This window comes from Ursus americanus, chromosome 21, assembly GCF_024610735.1.
Source record: "Ursus americanus isolate L20-20 chromosome 21, mUrsAme1.1.p, whole genome shotgun sequence".
Classification (NCBI taxonomy): Eukaryota; Metazoa; Chordata; class Mammalia; order Carnivora; family Ursidae; genus Ursus; species Ursus americanus.
Genome location: NC_142147.1, coordinates 57,644,298 through 57,663,048, shown reverse-complemented (window position 1 = coordinate 57,663,048; position 18,751 = coordinate 57,644,298). Strand labels below are relative to the sequence as shown.

General features: G+C 47.1%; 1 protein-coding gene across 10 annotated transcripts; it reads right to left on the bottom strand.

The window, feature by feature from the left end:
- Positions 1 to 269: 269 nt before the first annotated feature.
- On the bottom strand, positions 270 to 16,966 carry LOC123777174 (uncharacterized). Of its 10 annotated transcripts, none has more exons than XM_087853268.1 (7): positions 16,742 to 16,966; positions 15,916 to 16,058; positions 13,655 to 13,796; positions 11,041 to 11,456; positions 5,550 to 5,588; positions 3,584 to 3,710; positions 270 to 2,778 (listed from the first exon to the last, which is right to left on the bottom strand). In XM_087853268.1, the coding sequence occupies exons 3-7, from the start codon at positions 13,662 to 13,664 to the stop codon at positions 1,460 to 1,462; spliced, it is 1,911 nt and encodes a 636-aa protein (XP_087709394.1). In that variant the 5' UTR covers positions 13,665 to 13,796; positions 15,916 to 16,058; positions 16,742 to 16,966; the 3' UTR covers positions 270 to 1,459. The 10 variants fall into 10 exon arrangements, with proteins under 10 accessions (XP_087709394.1, XP_087709395.1, XP_087709399.1 ...); XM_087853269.1 differs by having other exon boundaries at positions 3,584 to 3,668; XM_087853273.1 differs by lacking the exons at positions 13,655 to 13,796; positions 15,916 to 16,058; positions 16,742 to 16,966 and adding an exon at positions 6,833 to 6,957 and having other exon boundaries at positions 8,758 to 11,438.
- Between the last annotated feature and the right edge of the window lie 1,785 nt (positions 16,967 to 18,751).

The window sequence follows — 18,751 nt, the reverse complement described above, 5'->3', positions numbered from 1 at the left end:
CCTTTCTTTAGAATGTGGAGAGGTCAGGAGAAGTTACCTGATTGAAGCCTACACTGATAGTTAATCCTTTATAGTAATATTTTTAAATATTTGCTGTTTGTGCAATAGTTGCTGAAAATATATAGACCATTTTATGGCACATTGCGGTGGGCAGTTTTGTTTTTATGTTTGTAACTGGAAACTGGGAAGGATTTAGAAACAAGGGTTGGATTAGTCCTCAGTTTAATAGGGAGAAAGCTAACCTTTAAACACACAGTCAATAGCACAAATGAATTTATTGTGGTTTATTTTTTTCATTGCACTAGCAAAGTTCTCCAACACTTTTCTTGTCTTTATCAGCATTCAGAGCAAGTGCAACTGGCAAATATTTATGCAAGGGAGAGAGGTACGGGTATATCAAAACATATTTCGTGCATTCCCACTAAGCTTACCTGTGACAGCCCCACAACACAAGCCAGAAAACCTATTTGTGAGGTGAATGGATGAACAAATAACAGTGTATCAGTTCTTCAGTTAAAAAGTCCCACTAGAGTACCTACATTAAGATCCCCATATATGATAACCTTTGCCTGGGAATTCAGACCAGAGACACTAGAAGATGAAAATACTTATGGTTAAAATTTACTAGAAGAGTAGCTGCTGTTGCTTTTTTATGGCATGCCATGTAGAAATGGTTTCACATAAAAATCTGCACCTCTCTTGGGGAAAAGTAGGAATTTTGGGGAACCCTGGGTTTGATAGCTCTGCTGTGTGCTAGCTGGGAAGCAATACCACAGGAGTCCACCAGCATAGGTCCAAGGAAGGGGTGAGCCGTAAAAATCACATACCCACTGCCCTCCGAGGTCTGGACTTCTAGCTCTGTTTTCAACTCTGCCACAGCCTTCTTTGAGTGAGAGCAAGGGAACTCTGGCCACAGGAGCAGTTAGCTCTGGAGGGCCTCAGAATTTCTGCAAGAACCTTACTGTAAACCAGCCATGATGCCTGGAAAGTGGGTGTAGGCAACACCACCCCCAAGTTTTGCCTAGGTTTCCTCACTGCCTGTATCAGTTTTTGTACTCCATGTGGTTTCCTACCTTGAAGCCTGGACTCAGGGACACTAGGCTTCCAAACATGGGGCCTGCAATGTGAAATTGAAAAGATGCATACTTCTTCCCACTGTCTTCTCAGGGAGACCTCTAGACACACAGAAAACCCTGACATCTGGATTACAAGATTAGTGACACAAAAAGCACTGCCCTGTACAGTCTCCTAGGAGGCTTTGGGGCCACAATGTAATAACTGAGGTCTTAAACCACAGTGACTCCTACTCTGTGCCCCATGCATCCCCACTGATGCATACCAAGTTGGGACACCAGAAAGAAACTTGCACTGACAAATGTGGCCCTAATGCCCTGCTGCATGTTCAGACACATGGTGTTGGTGTGAGGCTTCTCTAATATGTTGTCTTTAATCACCTGGTTCATTCCCTGCTATCTTCACCTCCACTGTGAACTTTCTGGTGTCGAATGAGGTTAGACCTCCTGCTGAAGGCTTTCGCACATTCAGTGCACTTGTAAGGTCTAGCTGGGCTGTGAAGTTTCTGGTGGTCAATCGGAGCAGACCTTTGGCTGAAGACTTTGCCACAGTTGCTGCACTCCTCAGGCTTTTCTGGGGTGTGAGCTTTCTGGTGCTGAGTAAGGTGTGTGCTCTGGCTAAAGAATTCTCCACATTCACTGCACTCACAGGGTTTTTCTCCGGTATGAACTCTCTGGTGTTGAGTGAGGCCAAAGCTTTGGCTAAAAAGCTTCCCACACTCATTGCACTTATAAGGCCTTACTCCACTGTGAACTCTCTGGTGCTTGATAAGAGTGGAGCTTTGACTAAAGAGTTTCCCACATTCACTGCATTCATAAGGCTTTTCACCAGTATGAATTCTCTGGTGTTTGATGAGGCTGGGGCTTTGGTTAAAGAATTTCCCACACTGACTGCACTCATAAGGCCTTGTTCCTGTGTGTACTCTCCGGTGTTTAATTAGGTTGGAGTTGGAGGTGAAGAATTTCCCACACTCGGTACATTTATAAGGCCGTGCCCCAGTATGAATTCTCTGATGTTCACTAAGGCTGGAGCTCTGGCTAAAGAATTTCCCACAGTGGCTGCATTCATACGGTCTTTCTCCAGTGTGAATTCGCTGGTGCCGAACAAGTGTGGGTTTGTTACTGAAGGCTTTACCACATTCTCTGCACTCGTAAGGCCTTTCTCCAGTATGGACTCTCCGGTGCTGAACAAGTATGTGTTTGTAGCTGAAGGTTTTCCCACACTCACTGCACTCATAAGGCCTTTCTCCAGTGTGGACTCGCCGATGCTGAGCAAGTCTGTATTTGCGACAGAAGCCTTTCCCACATTCACTACACTTGTAGTGCTTTTGTCCATTGTGAAAAGGCTGCTCTGCACAGCTGCTGTCCTTCGGTGGTGTCCACTGGCTGTGAATGAGCTGGTGCTGGAGGAGGCCTGAGCTAGCAGGGAGGGGCTTTCTTGATGTGTGGGTTACACAGCTCCTCATGTTCCTGCTTAGGAGTTTCTCTCCACTGTGCTGCTTCTGATGCTGGTGCACTTGGCCCTGTGTCCCACAGAGTTTCCGGCCAGGGTTTGTTCCCACGTTCTCAGCTGGACGCAAACTGCCTTCTGAGTCCATGCCATACTCCTGTGCATAGGCCTTCTGGGTAGAGTCTATCTGTGACCTTCCTACAGAAATGCTCTGCTCGGAAGGGGCTGCCTCATCCTCTGCTCCATGCCTACAGCCTGAAAGCAGAGAAGTGAGGAGCTCTGTAGGAGGAGGCTGACCCCACCACAAAGGTGTCTGACATTTGAGGGGGTAACACCAAGGGATCAGGACAAAAAGGAGCTTGGTGGGAGGGGGTAGTGTGAAGGAGAGGGCTGTGTCACAAAACAGGGAGGACTCACCATGCAAAAGACACACAGATGGGGTATAGCAGGGGAGGAGGGGCTGGGTTCACAACGCACTTCTTTGGAAATGTGTTTGGGCTACTATTTTAAGGGTATGGCCACATACAGACTGCACGACGCATTAAGTGTAGGCCAATGCTGGAGAGCACAGCAGAAGGAGCAAGGATGAGTGGAGACCCCAATGAAGGGTAGAAGACAGGGGAGAGATATACTCCTAGGTCTCTTCTCTAAGGGCAATGTCAAGAAAGGGGAGGAGCCTCTGACCTTGGCACCAAACAGTGTTGAGCCTAGGAACATGACAAGTTCCAGACAGGATTCCCAGCTATATATCACATCCTCCCCTTTTGGAGTCATGTTCATCTCCCAACTCCAGTTGGACAACAGGGAATTGAGAAGATGTAAGCCTTTAAGGGAAAAGACAGGACAGCTAAGTGGGCAGCACTGGTCCAAGGCAACCAACCCCAAAACCATCTGATGCAAAAAAGTATCCTGGAAACCTTTACTCAAAGAGTTTCAGAAACTGGGGTCGTTGGAGCTGTTTGTGAAAGGAGGTGTAGTATATATACCCCAGCCTCAGCACCCAGAAAGAAGAGGAAAGACAGACCAGCCTGGGACACTGGGGTTGGTGTGAGGGCCTTACCCAGTGACGTGACAATTGCAAAGACCTCCAGCATCACATCACGGTACAGGTGTCTCTGAGCCTTGTTAAGTAGCCTCCATTCCTCCTGGGAAAAGTACACAGCCACATCCTCAAAAGTCACACCACCCTGTGATGATGGGGACAGTTATGTCCATAAGCAGCCTCTCTCTGCAGGACCCCATACCTACCCCAAACCCAGCTCACATTCATTCGCTCCCTTCCCTGCTCATTATCTTCCCTAGCTCTCTGGCTTAAGCAGTGGTACCCAGTTTCAACAAATGGGCAAGTGGTCAGATTAGAGCCTTCTGAACTCTGGGCCTGAGATGCAGGACCCCCATCCCTTTCCTGCAAGATATCGGAGAGTCCCCAGGATTGTGTTGGGCCTTAACCTTCTCTCAAACTCCTACCCATGGGACCATACCTCCGTCATACATCTGATCCCCACCACTACTTAGCCCATAAGACTGACTTTTGTCTGTGTGTGGCATCTAGGAAGTGCTTGCTGCCAAGTGTGATAATAAATAGCCTCTGGTCCTGTGCAGAAGGAGCTTCTTCTCCACCTGACCTTGTTCCTGGCTTAGACCACATGCAGATCTAAATACCCTTGGTCACACTGTGCCTCTCTGTTGTACATTTTGTCTCTTTGCCACTTCACCAGGTATAATCTCCCTCCCAGGAACACACTTTTGTAAGTTGATCTTATGACCTCCTGACGGAACCATCACAAAAGCCTGGCTGGGTGTGAGTGCACAGAAGGGTGATAGGTAACAGTCTGACTTTACCAACTCACATCCATTATTGCTGTTTTTTGTGTTCACTCCCACGAAAATCTGGCTACCTGTTGGACTTTCCCCTCCCCATACATCCCTCTACATTGCTGCTCTTCTGTCTTGTGCATCTTTGTGCCATCCACTCTCCACACCTCTCCTCCCTTGCCCAGTAGCAGTACCACTGTAACCTGAACATGCCTCCTCCTATATCAGATCCAGAGTTCTATCTTGATACATACCAGATTCCACAGTGTGGATGTCTCGAGAACTGCATGACCAGCTGTCATTTGTCACCTGTATTTGGGAGACTCAACATGGCCAAAACCTAATTCCTTGATATTCTCACCGAAAGGTATTCCTACAAAAACCAGAGTCACTGTGACCTGGTCAGCCCTACTTTAAAAATGAATCCATGGGCACATGGCTGACTCAGCTGGTTAGGCCACTGCCTTCAGGTCATGATCCAGGAGTCCCAGGATTGCTCCCTTTGATCCCCCCTCGTGTGCGCTCTCTCAAATTAACAAATCCAGAGGCGTCTCGGTGGCTTAGTTAAGTGTTGGCCTTCAGCTCAGGTCATGATCTCAGGGTCCTGAGACTGGGCTCCCTGCTCAGCAGGGGAGCCTGCTTCTCCCCCTCCCCCCCACACTTCTACAAAGTTAAAAACAAAAAATCCAAAAAGGCAAATCCAGAAGCCAAATATTTCTCCCACCTCCACGTTTACCACTTTAGCCCAGCTACCAATACTGACCTAGACCACTGTACTACCCTTGCTAACGATCTCCTTGTCTCTCTCTCCCCCAGTCTGTGGTGTACTCTATCACCAAGGGCAGCTTCTGAAGACCTGAGCCAGCTTTGGTTTTCTCCTCTGCGTCAGAATTCTGTGGCTGCTACCATCACTGTCAGAACACAACCCTGACTCAGCTCCTTGCCCTCTGTTCTCAACAGACATAACAGAGACCTATGAGACCTAGAATGTTCCCCTAAACACTCTCATGTCAGTCTGACCTCCAAGCCCAAGGCTTTGTACATACTGATACCTAAGACAACCTTTCACACCTCACCCTGTTGCTTGCCAAAGGGGAAATCTCTCTCCATATAACCTCTGACCTGGGCTTAGGGTCTTATCTAGAGTCTCTAGACACCAAGGACAGGAAGAAAAGTGGCAGTGAAAGAGTTCCAGGACACCTGACACTCACCGGTGCAGGGTCCATAAGTGCTTCTGCTGAAAGCAGAACCTGCAGGAAGAGCAGGGCCATGTTAGTTTAATTCCCATCAGGGATACAAAGTGAAACACTTAAATAATTTCACATAAAGATGAAAGCTGAAGGAGACAAAGACTGCATTATACAAGAAAGTTGAGAGCATTACAGTTATGCCCAAAGCATGTGTGCATCCTCAGGAATGTCTTTCTGGAAGTGGAGAAAAGGAGCACAGAGCCTGTCAGGGTTGTGCTGTGTTTGAGTAACATCCCTTAGGGCAACAAGAATAAGAGATAAATTATGTCCAGGTTTATGTGTGGATGTGCTTTCTGACCCTTCCATTTTATTCCTTATTATTCTGATTCTTCCTATGCCAAAAATAGATTCTTCCTGCCAAAAATACATTCTTCTCTTCCTATACCTTGTAGTTGGTCCTAATAGCGGGTTAGGTATGTGATGCCTTATTACTTCTTTTTCAAGTTTATCAATAAATGTTCAGAAAGATATTGCAAATTTATTTTCTCCTGTGCTAGAGAACTAAACCAAACTCCTAGTTTACTTCGATTTTGCCTTCAAAATGAATCTCTGCTAAAGAGGTTGTTGCTGGCCTGCCAGTAAAGGTGCTGAGGGCAACTGAATGGCTGTTTCAACTTAAGAGAAAGGAAACCAGCTAGGGCTTAACCTCTGTTCCATCCTCATTATATAAAATACTTTGAAGCATTACTTTCTATCCTTACAATGATTGAATGTCTGCCTTTCTAAGCAAAATATCTTACTTGAGATATCCTATCATCATGTTCTCCTACGGTAGTACCACAGGCAGATAAGAGTAAAACCACTTAAAAAGCAAAAATTTTGTGGGTGTACTGTATAAAAATTTATGGTAACGTTAAGTGTGCGTTTGAAAACATAAAACTAGTAACATGGCACAAAGATTGGATCAGAAAGTGAAAATGTTAACTGAAGTACAGTAATTTTAATAAACCTAAATCACAATTTAGGAAAACTGTGCATCTTTAGACAAAAAGAATCTTTAAAAAAAAAAAAAAAAGCCAAACAAAGAATATACGTAAAGGAGACTAATGAGAAAGAACGAACAATCTTGTGACAATATTCATAAGAGAAAGAGTACCCAAAACAATGTGGAGAAAAGAACACACACCTAGATTTCATAACAAACTGGAGCCAGAAAACCCAAACCCAAAGCTACTAAAAGATTCAAGGCAACCAAAGCCAAAACGTTTACATTATGCATGTTATTAAAGGATGCCCAGGCACACCTGGGTGGCTCAGTCCATTAGGCGTCTGATTCTTCTTGGTTTCAGCTCAGGACAGGTCATGATCTCAAGGCTGTGAGAGATCAAGCCCCACCTGACGCTGCTTGGGATTCTCCACTTCATGCTCTCTAAAATAAATAAATCTTTTTTAAAAAGGATGCCCCATTTAGAGGAAATATTCAAATAAGAAAAGACATGAAGGTCCCGGAAAGTAAGAGGGAACAAAGCAGGAACAATCTCTGTTTCATCATGAAGATGCATGCTTGGTGTTACCGCAAATACAAAAGAACTACAAATTAAGTGTTTTAGAACTTTAGGAAAAAAAAAAAACACTTTAGACGTTCTAAAAATGACAAGGTAATGTAAGTAAGAATAAACATTAAATATCACTTTAGCATGCAAGAGTAATTGTTCCAAAAGATAACACTATAGAGCTGTTCTGGTAAGGAAACTATTGGCACAGAAATTAGAGTGAAAAAACTAGAGCTCATAAAGTAGGGCACCCATGGGTCTTGATGCTTCAGTGCCGCTATGGAGCATTAAAATAGCAACTTATAAATTGCTTATAAACAAATTTAGACCTCTGCTTTCAATGATGCACACAAAAAAGTAATTCTAGCTGGACAGGCTTAGATGGGAAGACAAAAATCGCATCTCATATGACGAGTTAATAAAAGAACAGATTTCTCAAATCAAAGCATCACAGTAAAGAATCCCACTACATTACAATAAAGGGCTCCTGTTGTCATAAAAAATGAAATGATGAGCCACATAGCTGAGCAAAAATGACACAAATTCTTGAACCCTTCATAATTATTAAAATAAAATTTTAATACCTAATAAATTGAAGTCTTGGTTATATAAACAAGAATTCCAGCAAGCACTTTGTAAAAATGCAAATGTAATGGTAATCATTAAAGCAAAACTCACTAAGGCTGACCTTACAAGCCTGACACTGCCCAGTGCTAGTAAAACTGTAGAAGTTAGTAAATACTGTAAGCTGCTACAGGATATAGATTGGTAACATTTTGAAAACCAGTCTGGCATTATAAATTCAAACCTTTGACTACTTATAGAAATCTATCCTTAATATGCATATGCTAGACAACTGTGTGCTTGTATATCCCAGAACATGTGGCTATAGTAGCAATGTTTATAAATGCAGCAAACCAGGGGCAACCACCTATAAAGACTTTTATGTATTCCTACCACAGAATACTGCACAGAAAAATGGACGTAAAAAGTTAAAGCCACAATATACTATTGTGATGTGACTGTGATGTCCGTCCTTTCATAGAGTGTTCCAAGACACATGGCAACAAACTATCAAGACAACAGCTTAACTTTGGAGACTGGGATAATTGTGGAAACACTTTTGTGCACAGCTGGCTCCTGGGGTCCTATTTATATCCCATTTCTTCACTTGGCCAGTGTGAACGTTAATTAGAATGGAGTGGTCAGGCCGGCAGGAGGAGCTCTCAACCCTCCCACACGTTTTCAGTCGCGAACTCAACAGAAGACTGGTGGACCCTACTATGAGCTACTACTTTACTAGCCCTGCAACAGCCCAGCCAAAGAAAAGCCACCATACTTACAATGCCCGCTTTGCCCCAACGGGCTTTGTTTACAACAGCCCTTTCTAAACCTGCCTGGACTGCAATACTCTTGCTATTCCCGAATTAAACCCAAATAAACCCAACTGTCGTGGTAAATACCTGGCCGTTTTATTTTTTAAGGTTAACAGTAACAAGTATTAATTTTACAGCTGGTTACTTAACTGCACGTGTACATCATGTACAAGTCTCTTCAGGCAGGTCTTATTTCAAAATGTGGAAGAGCAAGGTAAATAGGACCGTACCAAGACCAAAACACTACATTTTAATGCAGAGTAAGAGCGGGGTGAGGGCCCAGAGAAACGCGGCCCTTACCTGAATTGGAATCGCCACGGCAGCTGCGGGGAAGAGCGTGGCACCGCAGGCTTTAGCCCCGGCGACAGCTACGTTGATGCTCAGAGCAGCCGGCGCAGCACGTCTGTCTTCCCGTTACCTCAGGCCCGCCCAGCAATCCAAAGCTTCCGACCGCAACAGAACCAAGTTTACAAGATGTCGCCGGAGGCCAACGCCGGAAGGCCCGCCCAGTCGCCGACCTTAGGGCGGAAGTACCTCCCCCCGAGTCCCCATTGGCCCAGTAAAGGTGACGCACAGCGCACTGCCTTCCGGGTAATGTAGTTCTGACGGAGTCAGAGAGGTCCAAGAGGGTCTCCATTCCTGACCTCAGGGAATTGTCCAGGCCCACCAAGAAAGGCGCTGGGTAGGGATGGCTGCAGGCTTTGAGGAAGGGGCGGGGCGGGGCTCCAGCTTCTTGGGTCACACCCAGATTTCCATGGAATGTAGTCTGCACTGAGACATACGTATGATTTCACATGTTCCCCAAAACTACAAATGGTTACTCAGATAAAAAGTGCATCCACCCACAGCTGGGACCTAAAATGCTGTCTTAGTGCTTTCCAAGTACATGTTACACTGAAACTTCAGAATCAATCGTAGGAGTTTTTCTGTTAGAAACAAGCTAGAGGGGCGCGGTCAGATAAGCATCTGACTTTTGCTCAGGTCATGCCCTTGGGGTCCTGGGATCGGCCTGCCCCAGGCTCCCAGCTCGGGGGTAGTCTGGTTGACATGCTCACTCTAAAATAAATCTTAAAAAACAAACAAACAAACAAAAACCGTAGAGCTGGTGATTATATCCAACCCCTTACTCCATGTATTACATTCTTTCTTAGATTTTAAGACCCATCTGAAAAGAGTGAGTGACTTACCACATGGGGAAAGGTGGCTTACGAACACTGCGACACAGAAAAGGATGAAGAGAAACTGGACACCTCACACACAACAGTAATGTAAAACAGTGCCAGCGTTATGGAAAACAGTTCCTCAGAAAAAATGAACATATTACCAGAGGATTCAGCAATTCCGCTTTTTGGGGATATATGCAAAAATAACTGTAAAGCAAGGTGCTGAAGAAATCTTCTTTGAAAGTAAGGTGTTAAAGAAATATTTGTACACTCGTGCCCATAGTAGCATTATTCACAATAGTCAAAACAGGTAGAAGCAACTCATGGTCCATGGACAGATGAATGGATAAAATAAATGGATAAAGAAAATGTGTCATACAAATACAACGAAATACTATTCAACCTTAAAGCAGAAGGAAATTCAGACAGATTCACACACAAGATACAGCATGAGTGAACCGTGAGGAGGATACTATGCTATATGAAATAGAACAGTGGTTTCAAAGGATCGGGGGAAGGACAAAATGGCGAGTTGGGCAATGAATTTAACAAGATGAAAAGAGTTATCCATTGTACAAGGTGAATGTACTTAACATTCCTGAACTGTACCCTTAAAAACAAGATGGTAAATTTCATGTGATGTGTATTTTATCACAACTTTGAAAATGAAACTATATATTAGTTTTTTTTCCAGTGCTAATTTAGAACACACTTTCGGCTGAAATCTTTCCCCATCTGCTCTATTCACGAGGTCGTTTGTTCCCAGATGCTGAAAAACGTGGGAGGTACCGAATGAGGTGGCAGTCTTGGCTAAAGAATTTCCCACATTCCCTGCACGCATGATGCCTTTATCCAGCGTGAATTCTCTGATGCTTAATGAGATTGGTTTGTACCTAAATATCTCCCCATGTTAGCTGCACTTGTGAAGTTTCCTCCACTGTACATTTTCTGCTGACAAGGCTTTCTAACAAAGGCCTTGCCATATGCTGAACTCCTAAAACCTCGGCCTGGTGTATTCTTTGGTGTTGTTAAGTCCAGCTTTTTGTGTAAAGAATTCCCCACAGTCTCTGATGCTGAAGGAGGTGGGACTTTCTGAGGAAGGTCTTCCCACATTCATGACACAAATAAGGCCTTTCTCCAGTGCAACTTCTCTGCTGTGTAAGGAGACTGGAGTTCTGTGTGAAAGACTTCCTGCAGTCACTGCACTTTCTACACTATGAACATACTTCCTTGTAGCTGGTAAGTGTGGAGTGGTACCTAAAGATTTTCCCACACTGGCTGCACTTAAAAACCCTTAGAGTTGTACCTAAAAAATGTTCCACTTTCGCTACACTCTTAAGACCCTTCTGCAGTGTGGACTTTCTGGGACTCTACAAGCATGTCCTGTGGCTGAAGGCTTTCCCACACCCGCTGCACTTACCACCATTTTGTCCAACTTGGTGTCCCTGGGTGGCTTCCACCCACTGTGAGTGGCTGGGAAGGGGGAGAAAGACTGTGAAGCCCTCTCCACGGCCTCCCTCCATGCCAAGGTCTTCTCTGCCATATAAGCTATGTGGTCCAAATGCAGGCCTCCCCTCATCACTTCTGGAAGGATTCTCTCTAATTTGATGCTTTTGGTGCCGGACATGCTTTCCCCCACAAGTGTGCAGGCCTCGCTCAGGGTGTGCTCACCATGCTCAGCCAAGTGCAAAAGGTCTTTCAAGAGCAAGCTCCACGTCTCCCAGGGCTGGGACTTCTGGATGCATGGGGCTGGCTTTGGAGTCCTGACCTGTGACCCTCCTACAGAAACACCTTGCTCTGAAGGGGCCTCCTCGTCCCGGGCTCCATGCCAGCAACCTGTAAGCAGAGAAATGCCGGTAAAGTGCCTGCTGACTCTGTTGGGAGGAGGCGGCCCCATTGGGAGTGTGTGTCGGACACACGCACGGACGAGGCCGCGGGACTGCTGACGGGTGAGGGGGACTGAGGACAGTGAGAGGAGGGTGTGCTCTGCAGAGCTCTGCAAGCTCCCAGGATGGGAGAGCCCTGACTCTGGGGAAGGCCACGAGGGACGGGGAAGTGCAGGGAGGAGAGGTGGGCTCCCCAACTAGCTCCTCTGCAAATGACTGTCAACAAGGCCAGAGCTGCTGGTGCCTGGTGGGCACTGACACAAGACTGGGTCCAGATGCAGAAATGGGTGATTGCAACACAGCAGCTGGTGTTCAGAGACTATTTAAGAATATGTGCAGCCCTCCAAGGAAGCAGTGGAAGGGAAAAGATGAGAGCCCAAAGTCAGAGTGGAAATATTAATGGGAAAGAAAAGGTAAAAATGAGGTGTGGCCACTGTCCCAGGCATCACACGATGGTGGACACAGGACAGATGTTCCCTGTGAGGGCCACATTCTTTTGAGCCTCTCTTGATGTTGCAGAAGTAATGTCCACCCTGTCAGGTACCCGGGGTCCTCCTATTGCTCAATGTGAGCAACTACCTGGGCCTGGAAGAGGCCAGTCCTTGGGGAAAGATGGGGAAAGGGAGTAGCCAGTACCCATCCAGAGTGACCCACCTCACAGCGACATCCCACGTTCTAAATTTACAACAGCTTCAGAGGAAGGTCTTTAAAAAAACAAACAATCCAGTGTTCCCTACAAGTGGTGACCAGATCAGTGCCTGAAGTTCCTGGCACAGGCAGGCCCCAAAGTATGTTAGCAAGAGGAATGGAGAGGCCTGGGGCGCAGAGGTTCCAAGCACAGAGAGAGAGGCGCCCGACCATGGATGGGCAAGGCAATGGCACTGAAACCCCCAGGCCCACACCGGAGGCACTGCTTTGGCCTTCTAACGTGCCGGTCTGCGCACTCAGCCCCAGCGGTACACTGCCAAGGCAACCCGCATCGTCTGCCCCAGTCCTCCACCAGAACCAAAGTCCCCGGGCACCGAAGAACAGCTCTCAGTTCCAGTATCTCCACCTAACTCTGTTTCCTGCTTTAGCTCATCCGCAGGGACCTGTGTGGGGATCTGACGATCTCATAAGCAACCCCGACCTTCTCTCACCACCTGACCCCTCATTCAAAGCCCCAGACTAGCAACGCTTCTGGCTGATGCCATTTGCCTCAACTACACTACCAACCTGAATGAAAGGATCCCAACAAGGGTCACCAGGAAACCCTGCTGCGTCCACTGAGGGGTAATAGGCCCTGTCCTGCTCTGGTATCTGGTCTTCATTGTGGAGGCACCTCAGCATCCATCTTCTGTCCACTGAGAAGGCTTTATGACCTCCCCCCTTCACCTCACATGCACAGCCCCGCAACACCACCATCCAGGCGCCCAACTGAGACACAGATTTAGCCCCCTCCTTCCCTTACCTTGTCCCTAGTGGTGCTACCACCATAATATAAAGATGCCTCCTCTGAAATCAGACCCACAGCTTTACTGGGGTCCACAGGCCAAGTACTATATTGTGTGTGGTTGTGTCCCACTGAACACTAAACTCCAAATCTTTGGGTCCAACAGCCAACTAACTGGACACATCCACTCAAAAGTCTCTGGAACATTTCTGACGTAGCCAAGAACGGATTCTTCAGATTTCCTCTGAAAAACCCCTTCTACCACTGACTTCCCACATCCAAATTGATGGAATATCCATTCTTCCAAACAAGGCCCAAAGCCATGGGCCTGTTCCTCATTCCCCGTTTCCACATCTCCCAGCTCCCTCTCTCTCCACATCAGAAAACGTGGGCAACTCTGTACAGAACGCATCCAGAAGGCAGCCCCAGCTCCCTCCTGTCTGACCACCACCAACAGTCACTTGCTGGAGTGTCTGTCTAACCCGGTCTACCCTCCACTCTGTAGCCATGGGAATCTGCTACAATCTGGATCAGTCCACCTCGCTACTCAGCTCCAAACCTTCCCTAGGTCCTGCTGTCCTCAGATTAGAGGCCTAGAACCTAGGGCTGTCATTTTAAGCCTGACCTCTCACCCCACCACCTCGCCACCACACTCCCTACCCCATCACGTATAATAGGAATGGGAAGCTTCCTAAACAACCCCAGCTAAGTCTCACCTGCAGGCATTTGAACACTCTGGATCTGTGCCCAGGATGCATATTACATCTTATCCAGTTGGCTGTCAGCAACAGAACTGATCCATGGAACCCAGATTGAGTTTGGGACCCTGGGCTTTGTGGAAACACAGGATCATCAGTCCTGAAAGAGAAGAATAGATGAAGATTCTCAGAACATCACCATTTCCTATATTGAGTCGCCTAAACCACTCAGGTGACAATCAGGGTTGGTGAGAGCCTGGGACATCCTCTACTCATTGGTGCAGGATCTAGAAGCATCATGGGACCTTGTGGAAGGAGGGAAGCCATGAGAAATGGGAACCATGGTAGGATCCTATAAGCTGAGCTGAACCACGGTCCAAACTGAGCTCCTCAGGCCTCAATGCTGCCTCTGCTAGCTGCGTGACTCTGCAAAGACAACGTTCCTGTGCGTCAGTGTCCTTATTCCATAAAATGAGAAGACGTTTGCACCTCGGGGCTGATACTGATGCCACACCTACGAAGTACACACCATGTACCAGCTGTCGCTGGCCACAGCATCGATGGTTTTGCCTGTTTTCAGTGGAAGTGAAGTGGTAGAGTTTTTAAAAATTTGACTGTATTTCTCCCACTTTTTAAGGGTTTAAGCAGATGTGATACACAAAACTTACATCACAAGCCAATACTTAAAGGTAAGTTAACATTTAAACCAATCATTAAGTATTTGGATAAATTTAAGTAATTCAGTGCGTTTGTTTCTAATTGCCTGTCTATGTGTACATATCTGGAAAGTGGTTGCTTTATCAGTGTTCAAAGGGAGGCACTGAGCACTACTAGTCCTTGTACTATAATCCACTGAAGACGGCATGCGGGAAGCCCTTGACCGGACAGTGGATGGGAGGTGAGGCAGCAGTGCCCTGGTCAGGGACCCAGCTGCTTCATGAACCCCGCTGACCTCTGCCTTGTTCCATAGGGAGTGGTCTTGGAGGTCTGCTTAGCCTACAAGGCGCAGAAGCTGTAGCAACTCACGCCTCAGTCTCCGTGTCAGGCCAGCGCCTTCACCTGAACCTCCCTTTCTACATACACAGGCCAGAATTCAGCCTACAGCAGGACGGCTCCTCTCTGAAAAAGCATCAGGGATACGTGCCCACCTGTGCCCGGCTCTCTGGTCTCAGGCCTTCCAAACCTCACTGCAGAGCCCATCTGAAAGAACAATCTTAAGAGTCTCCTTCTTTAGGGGTGCCTGGTGGCTCAATCAGTTAACTGTCCAACTCCTGATTTTGGCTCAGGTCATGATTTCAGGGTCCTGGGACTGAGCCCCAGGTCAGGCTCCATGCTGGGCATAAAGCCTGCTTAAGATTCTCTCTCCCCCTCCCTCTGCCCTTCCCCACCTCTATAAAAACAACAACAACAACAAACTTCAGATGGTCTTTCACCTCTGTCCTTTTACTCACAGACATACTGGATGCAGCAGGAAATCTTGTCGACTCTATATGATCTATCCAAACTCTTATCACAGCTCTCCTCTAGTGCCACTCCGTTCTAGCCCTACCACAAATTCTCCTGGATCTATTGCAGTGTCCTCCTCATGGGTCTCCCTGCCTCCATTTCCTATTCATCATTCAATAACCTCAATTAGGTCCCTGGAACCAATTCCAAGAAGTGTGTGTGTGTGTGTGTGTGTGTGTGTGTGTGTGTGTTGGGGGGGAAGGGTTCCCTGAGGTTCCTTACACAATACCAAGCAATTTAAAAGAAAAAAAAAGAAATTATTATTTTGGCAGCGGCGGAGGGGGGAGGGTGGTGAAGAGCAGAGGGAGACAGAGAGAATCTTAAGCAGACTCTGTGCTGAGCGCATATCCTGAGGCGGGACTTGATCTCATGATTCTGAGATCACCACCTGAGCCGAAACCAAGAGTCAGATGTTTAACCGACTGTGCCACCTGGGTGCCCCAACACGAAGCAATTCTTAAAAGCCAGCAAGATGTCCAAGCAGTCAATTCAATTCTGACACTATCAGGAAATAGCATCAGATTCACAGGTTAAGGGTTCTGTCCTAAATGAGTGCACCCCCCACCATCAACCCCCCGCCATTTCGGATACCATTTGCAAGCCAGGCTGTTACTTGTGATTCTCACTGACTGGTTAAAAATCAGAGGTTCTTAAGACCCCCTCCATAGGTTTAACTGATCTGCTGGAATGGCTCACAAAACTTAAAAAAAAAAACACCACCAAAAAAACCATTTTTCTTGCTAGATTACCAGTTCATTATAAAAAGGATATACCTCAGGATAGCCAGACGGAGCCCTGATGCATATGGCCGGCTATGAAGACAGGGCGCAGAGTGTCCATGCTCTCTCCAGGTGCACCGCTCTCCTCAAATATCCGTGTTCACCAACCTGGAAGCTCTCTGAACCCTGTCCTTAGGCTGCATTACAAAGCAGAGTAGATTAAATCACTAGCTGTTGGCTATTGGTTCAACCTCCAGCCCATCTCCCTCCCCACAAGGTGGGGAGAAATGGGAGGGGAGGAACTAAAATTTCCAACTGTCTAATCACATGGTTGGTCTCCCCCACCCCCCACCTCCCCGCAACCAGCTTAGGTGCTTCCAAGTCACCTCATTCATAGAGCAAAAGACAACTTTATTACTGCCAACACTTAGGAAATTTCAAAGTTTTTGTAAGCTGTGAGTCAAGAACTATAGACTGAGTCCAGATATATATGAGAAATATATTCTGGTCATCTGATGAACAAATACATATTTTTTTGTAAGTCACCGCCGCAGCCCTCCCATCCCCGACCTCTTGCGACCTTCCGCGGACCCCGGCTGCCCACGCCGCCGCTGCAGGCGACACTCCGCCTAGCCCTCTGTTCCCCGCACACACAGGAGTCCCGGTCCCCCCGCCCCTGGTCCCGACTCAGGAGCACCTGCCGGGACAGCCCCCGGCCGCGCCCCACCGTACGGGTGGAGCCAGGACTCCACGCCTGGGCGCCCTCCGCCCCCGCCCCGCCGGCCCGGCTGTAAGGAGCTGGGCGGGCGCCCCCCCATCCCGGCTGCAGGGCTCGGGGCTGGGGGAGGGCGGCTGAGGGTCCGGGGGTCGCAGCACCCACCTGAGCCGGCTTCATCGGCGCGGCCTCCGCCAACGACGCCTGGGAAGAGCGGGGCGGGGAGCGGCGGGCGACCGGGCGGGGACGAGGGCGCCTCGCAACCGCCTCCGCGGCCGGGACGACGCCTCTTCTGAAATTTTCCGTCCACTTCCAACTAACCCAGGGTTCCCCAAACCCTACATCAGCCAAACCGCCCAAGAACGCGAAGACGCCCAACACCACGAGGACGCCGCCGGAAGTCCCGCCTCACACGCGCACCCGCGGGAAAAGGGCTCCGTGCTGCGCTTTCATTGGCTTAGCTCCCACCCGGGCTTGCCGCAGAGCCTTCTGGGTAATGTGTAGTTCTCCGGGGGCTACCCGCCGTATTTGGGAGCCAGGTCCTTCCTGACTTCGGCGATGGAGGCCAGGGGACAGCATGGGGTGCACTGGGCAATGGAGTTCCTAGGTTCCTATGATGTAGCGTGGGGTCGCTGACTCTTAAAGAGGTATACCCAGATTTTCTCCGAGTGCAGTGTTGAACAAATGCCAGAAATAGAGATCTGTTATTACAGACTCTAAGAAGCACAGAAGTTCCCAAAGGCCACACAACCAAAGGGACATACCATAGTATTGTTAAAAAAATAAAATTCAACCAAGTAATTTTGAAGATCTAATTGGCTTTATTAAACCCCTTATCAATCCCATTTAGCAAATAGAGGAGAGCTCTGAGGAGTTGTACAAAATGGAAGATTTTATAGGGAGAAGGTTGGGGCAAGGAAGTTGGCAAGAGAATTGTTCTGGGCAAGGCAAGGGAAAGCATGCAGATGACCTCATGTTCCTTTAGGGGATGGAGAGGGCCCATGTGACAGCTTACTTCATTGGTGCTTTTCAGAAAATTCCTGACTGGTTAAGACTACAAATCTGGGGGAGGTGGAAATTGCAATTAGATTAGGTATTAAGCCCCAGTTTGGGGACTCAGCCTGAATGACAACATTTAGGGCCTGTGGTTTTCTTTTTTACTCCGTAATAACACTCAACATCCACTCATAGCTCTCCATTTACCTTGTTGCTTGTCAAATACATGTTGACTGAAGTTTTGGAGGCTGTTTTATGACCTTCAATATGCTAGCTCAGGGACAAGAAAGAAAAAGACCCTAGACAGGGCAGGATGGGGAGTTGGAGGAGGGATATATATCTGGCTTGGATAAATCAGTAACTGTGTTCGAACTAGCAAGCAACACTTTTATTGAGATAATATTTAATACTTCATATCTTAGATATTTTCCATTTCTTAGCTTTAAAAATAAAACGGCCGGTTATTTTGCAAGCAAAAGATGGGTTTATTCGAGAACAGCTCAGAATTGTAACCTGGTACAAGCAAACTTTGGCGAAGTCATGGGCAAGTCTGGAGAACAAGGGCGAAAATCTCTCTTTTATAGAGGAAGGGAGTGGGTGGGGCTGTTACAAAGTGAAGGTCCATTGGAGTCAACTGGGAGTTGTAATTATAGTGGCTTCTCATTGGCTGGGCTGTTCCAGGTGCGGGTGGAGAAAGAAATGTTTCTTCCTCCTGATGGAATAGTAAAGTAGAACGGACTTGCAGTGTCCACCTTTATTCTTCCCCTTGGGTCTGCAATTGACAACTAGTGCTGGGAGGCCCCTGCTGGCCTCCTGAGTCCATTCTAAATCATGTTTTCTTTGATTAATTTTCTCTCATTTAAGAATCTGAAACCTATCTGAAAATGAGAGCAACTTGTCACATGTCATTCCCTGCCAAAGCAGTGTGTGCCCTCCAGTCATGGAAGCCTGCCCTGTCTAAAAGTAATATAGCTACTCCTGCTTCTTTTAGAGTTTACATCGTATATTTTTCTCCATCCTTTTACTTTTAATCTATCTAGATATGTCTTTATATTTAAAGTGGGTTTCTTATAGACGACACATAGTTGGTCTTGTGTTTTGATCCACTCTAACAATCTTCCTTTAGATCGCATTTAGACATTCAAAGTCATTAATGATATAGTTGGATTACTAATCTAC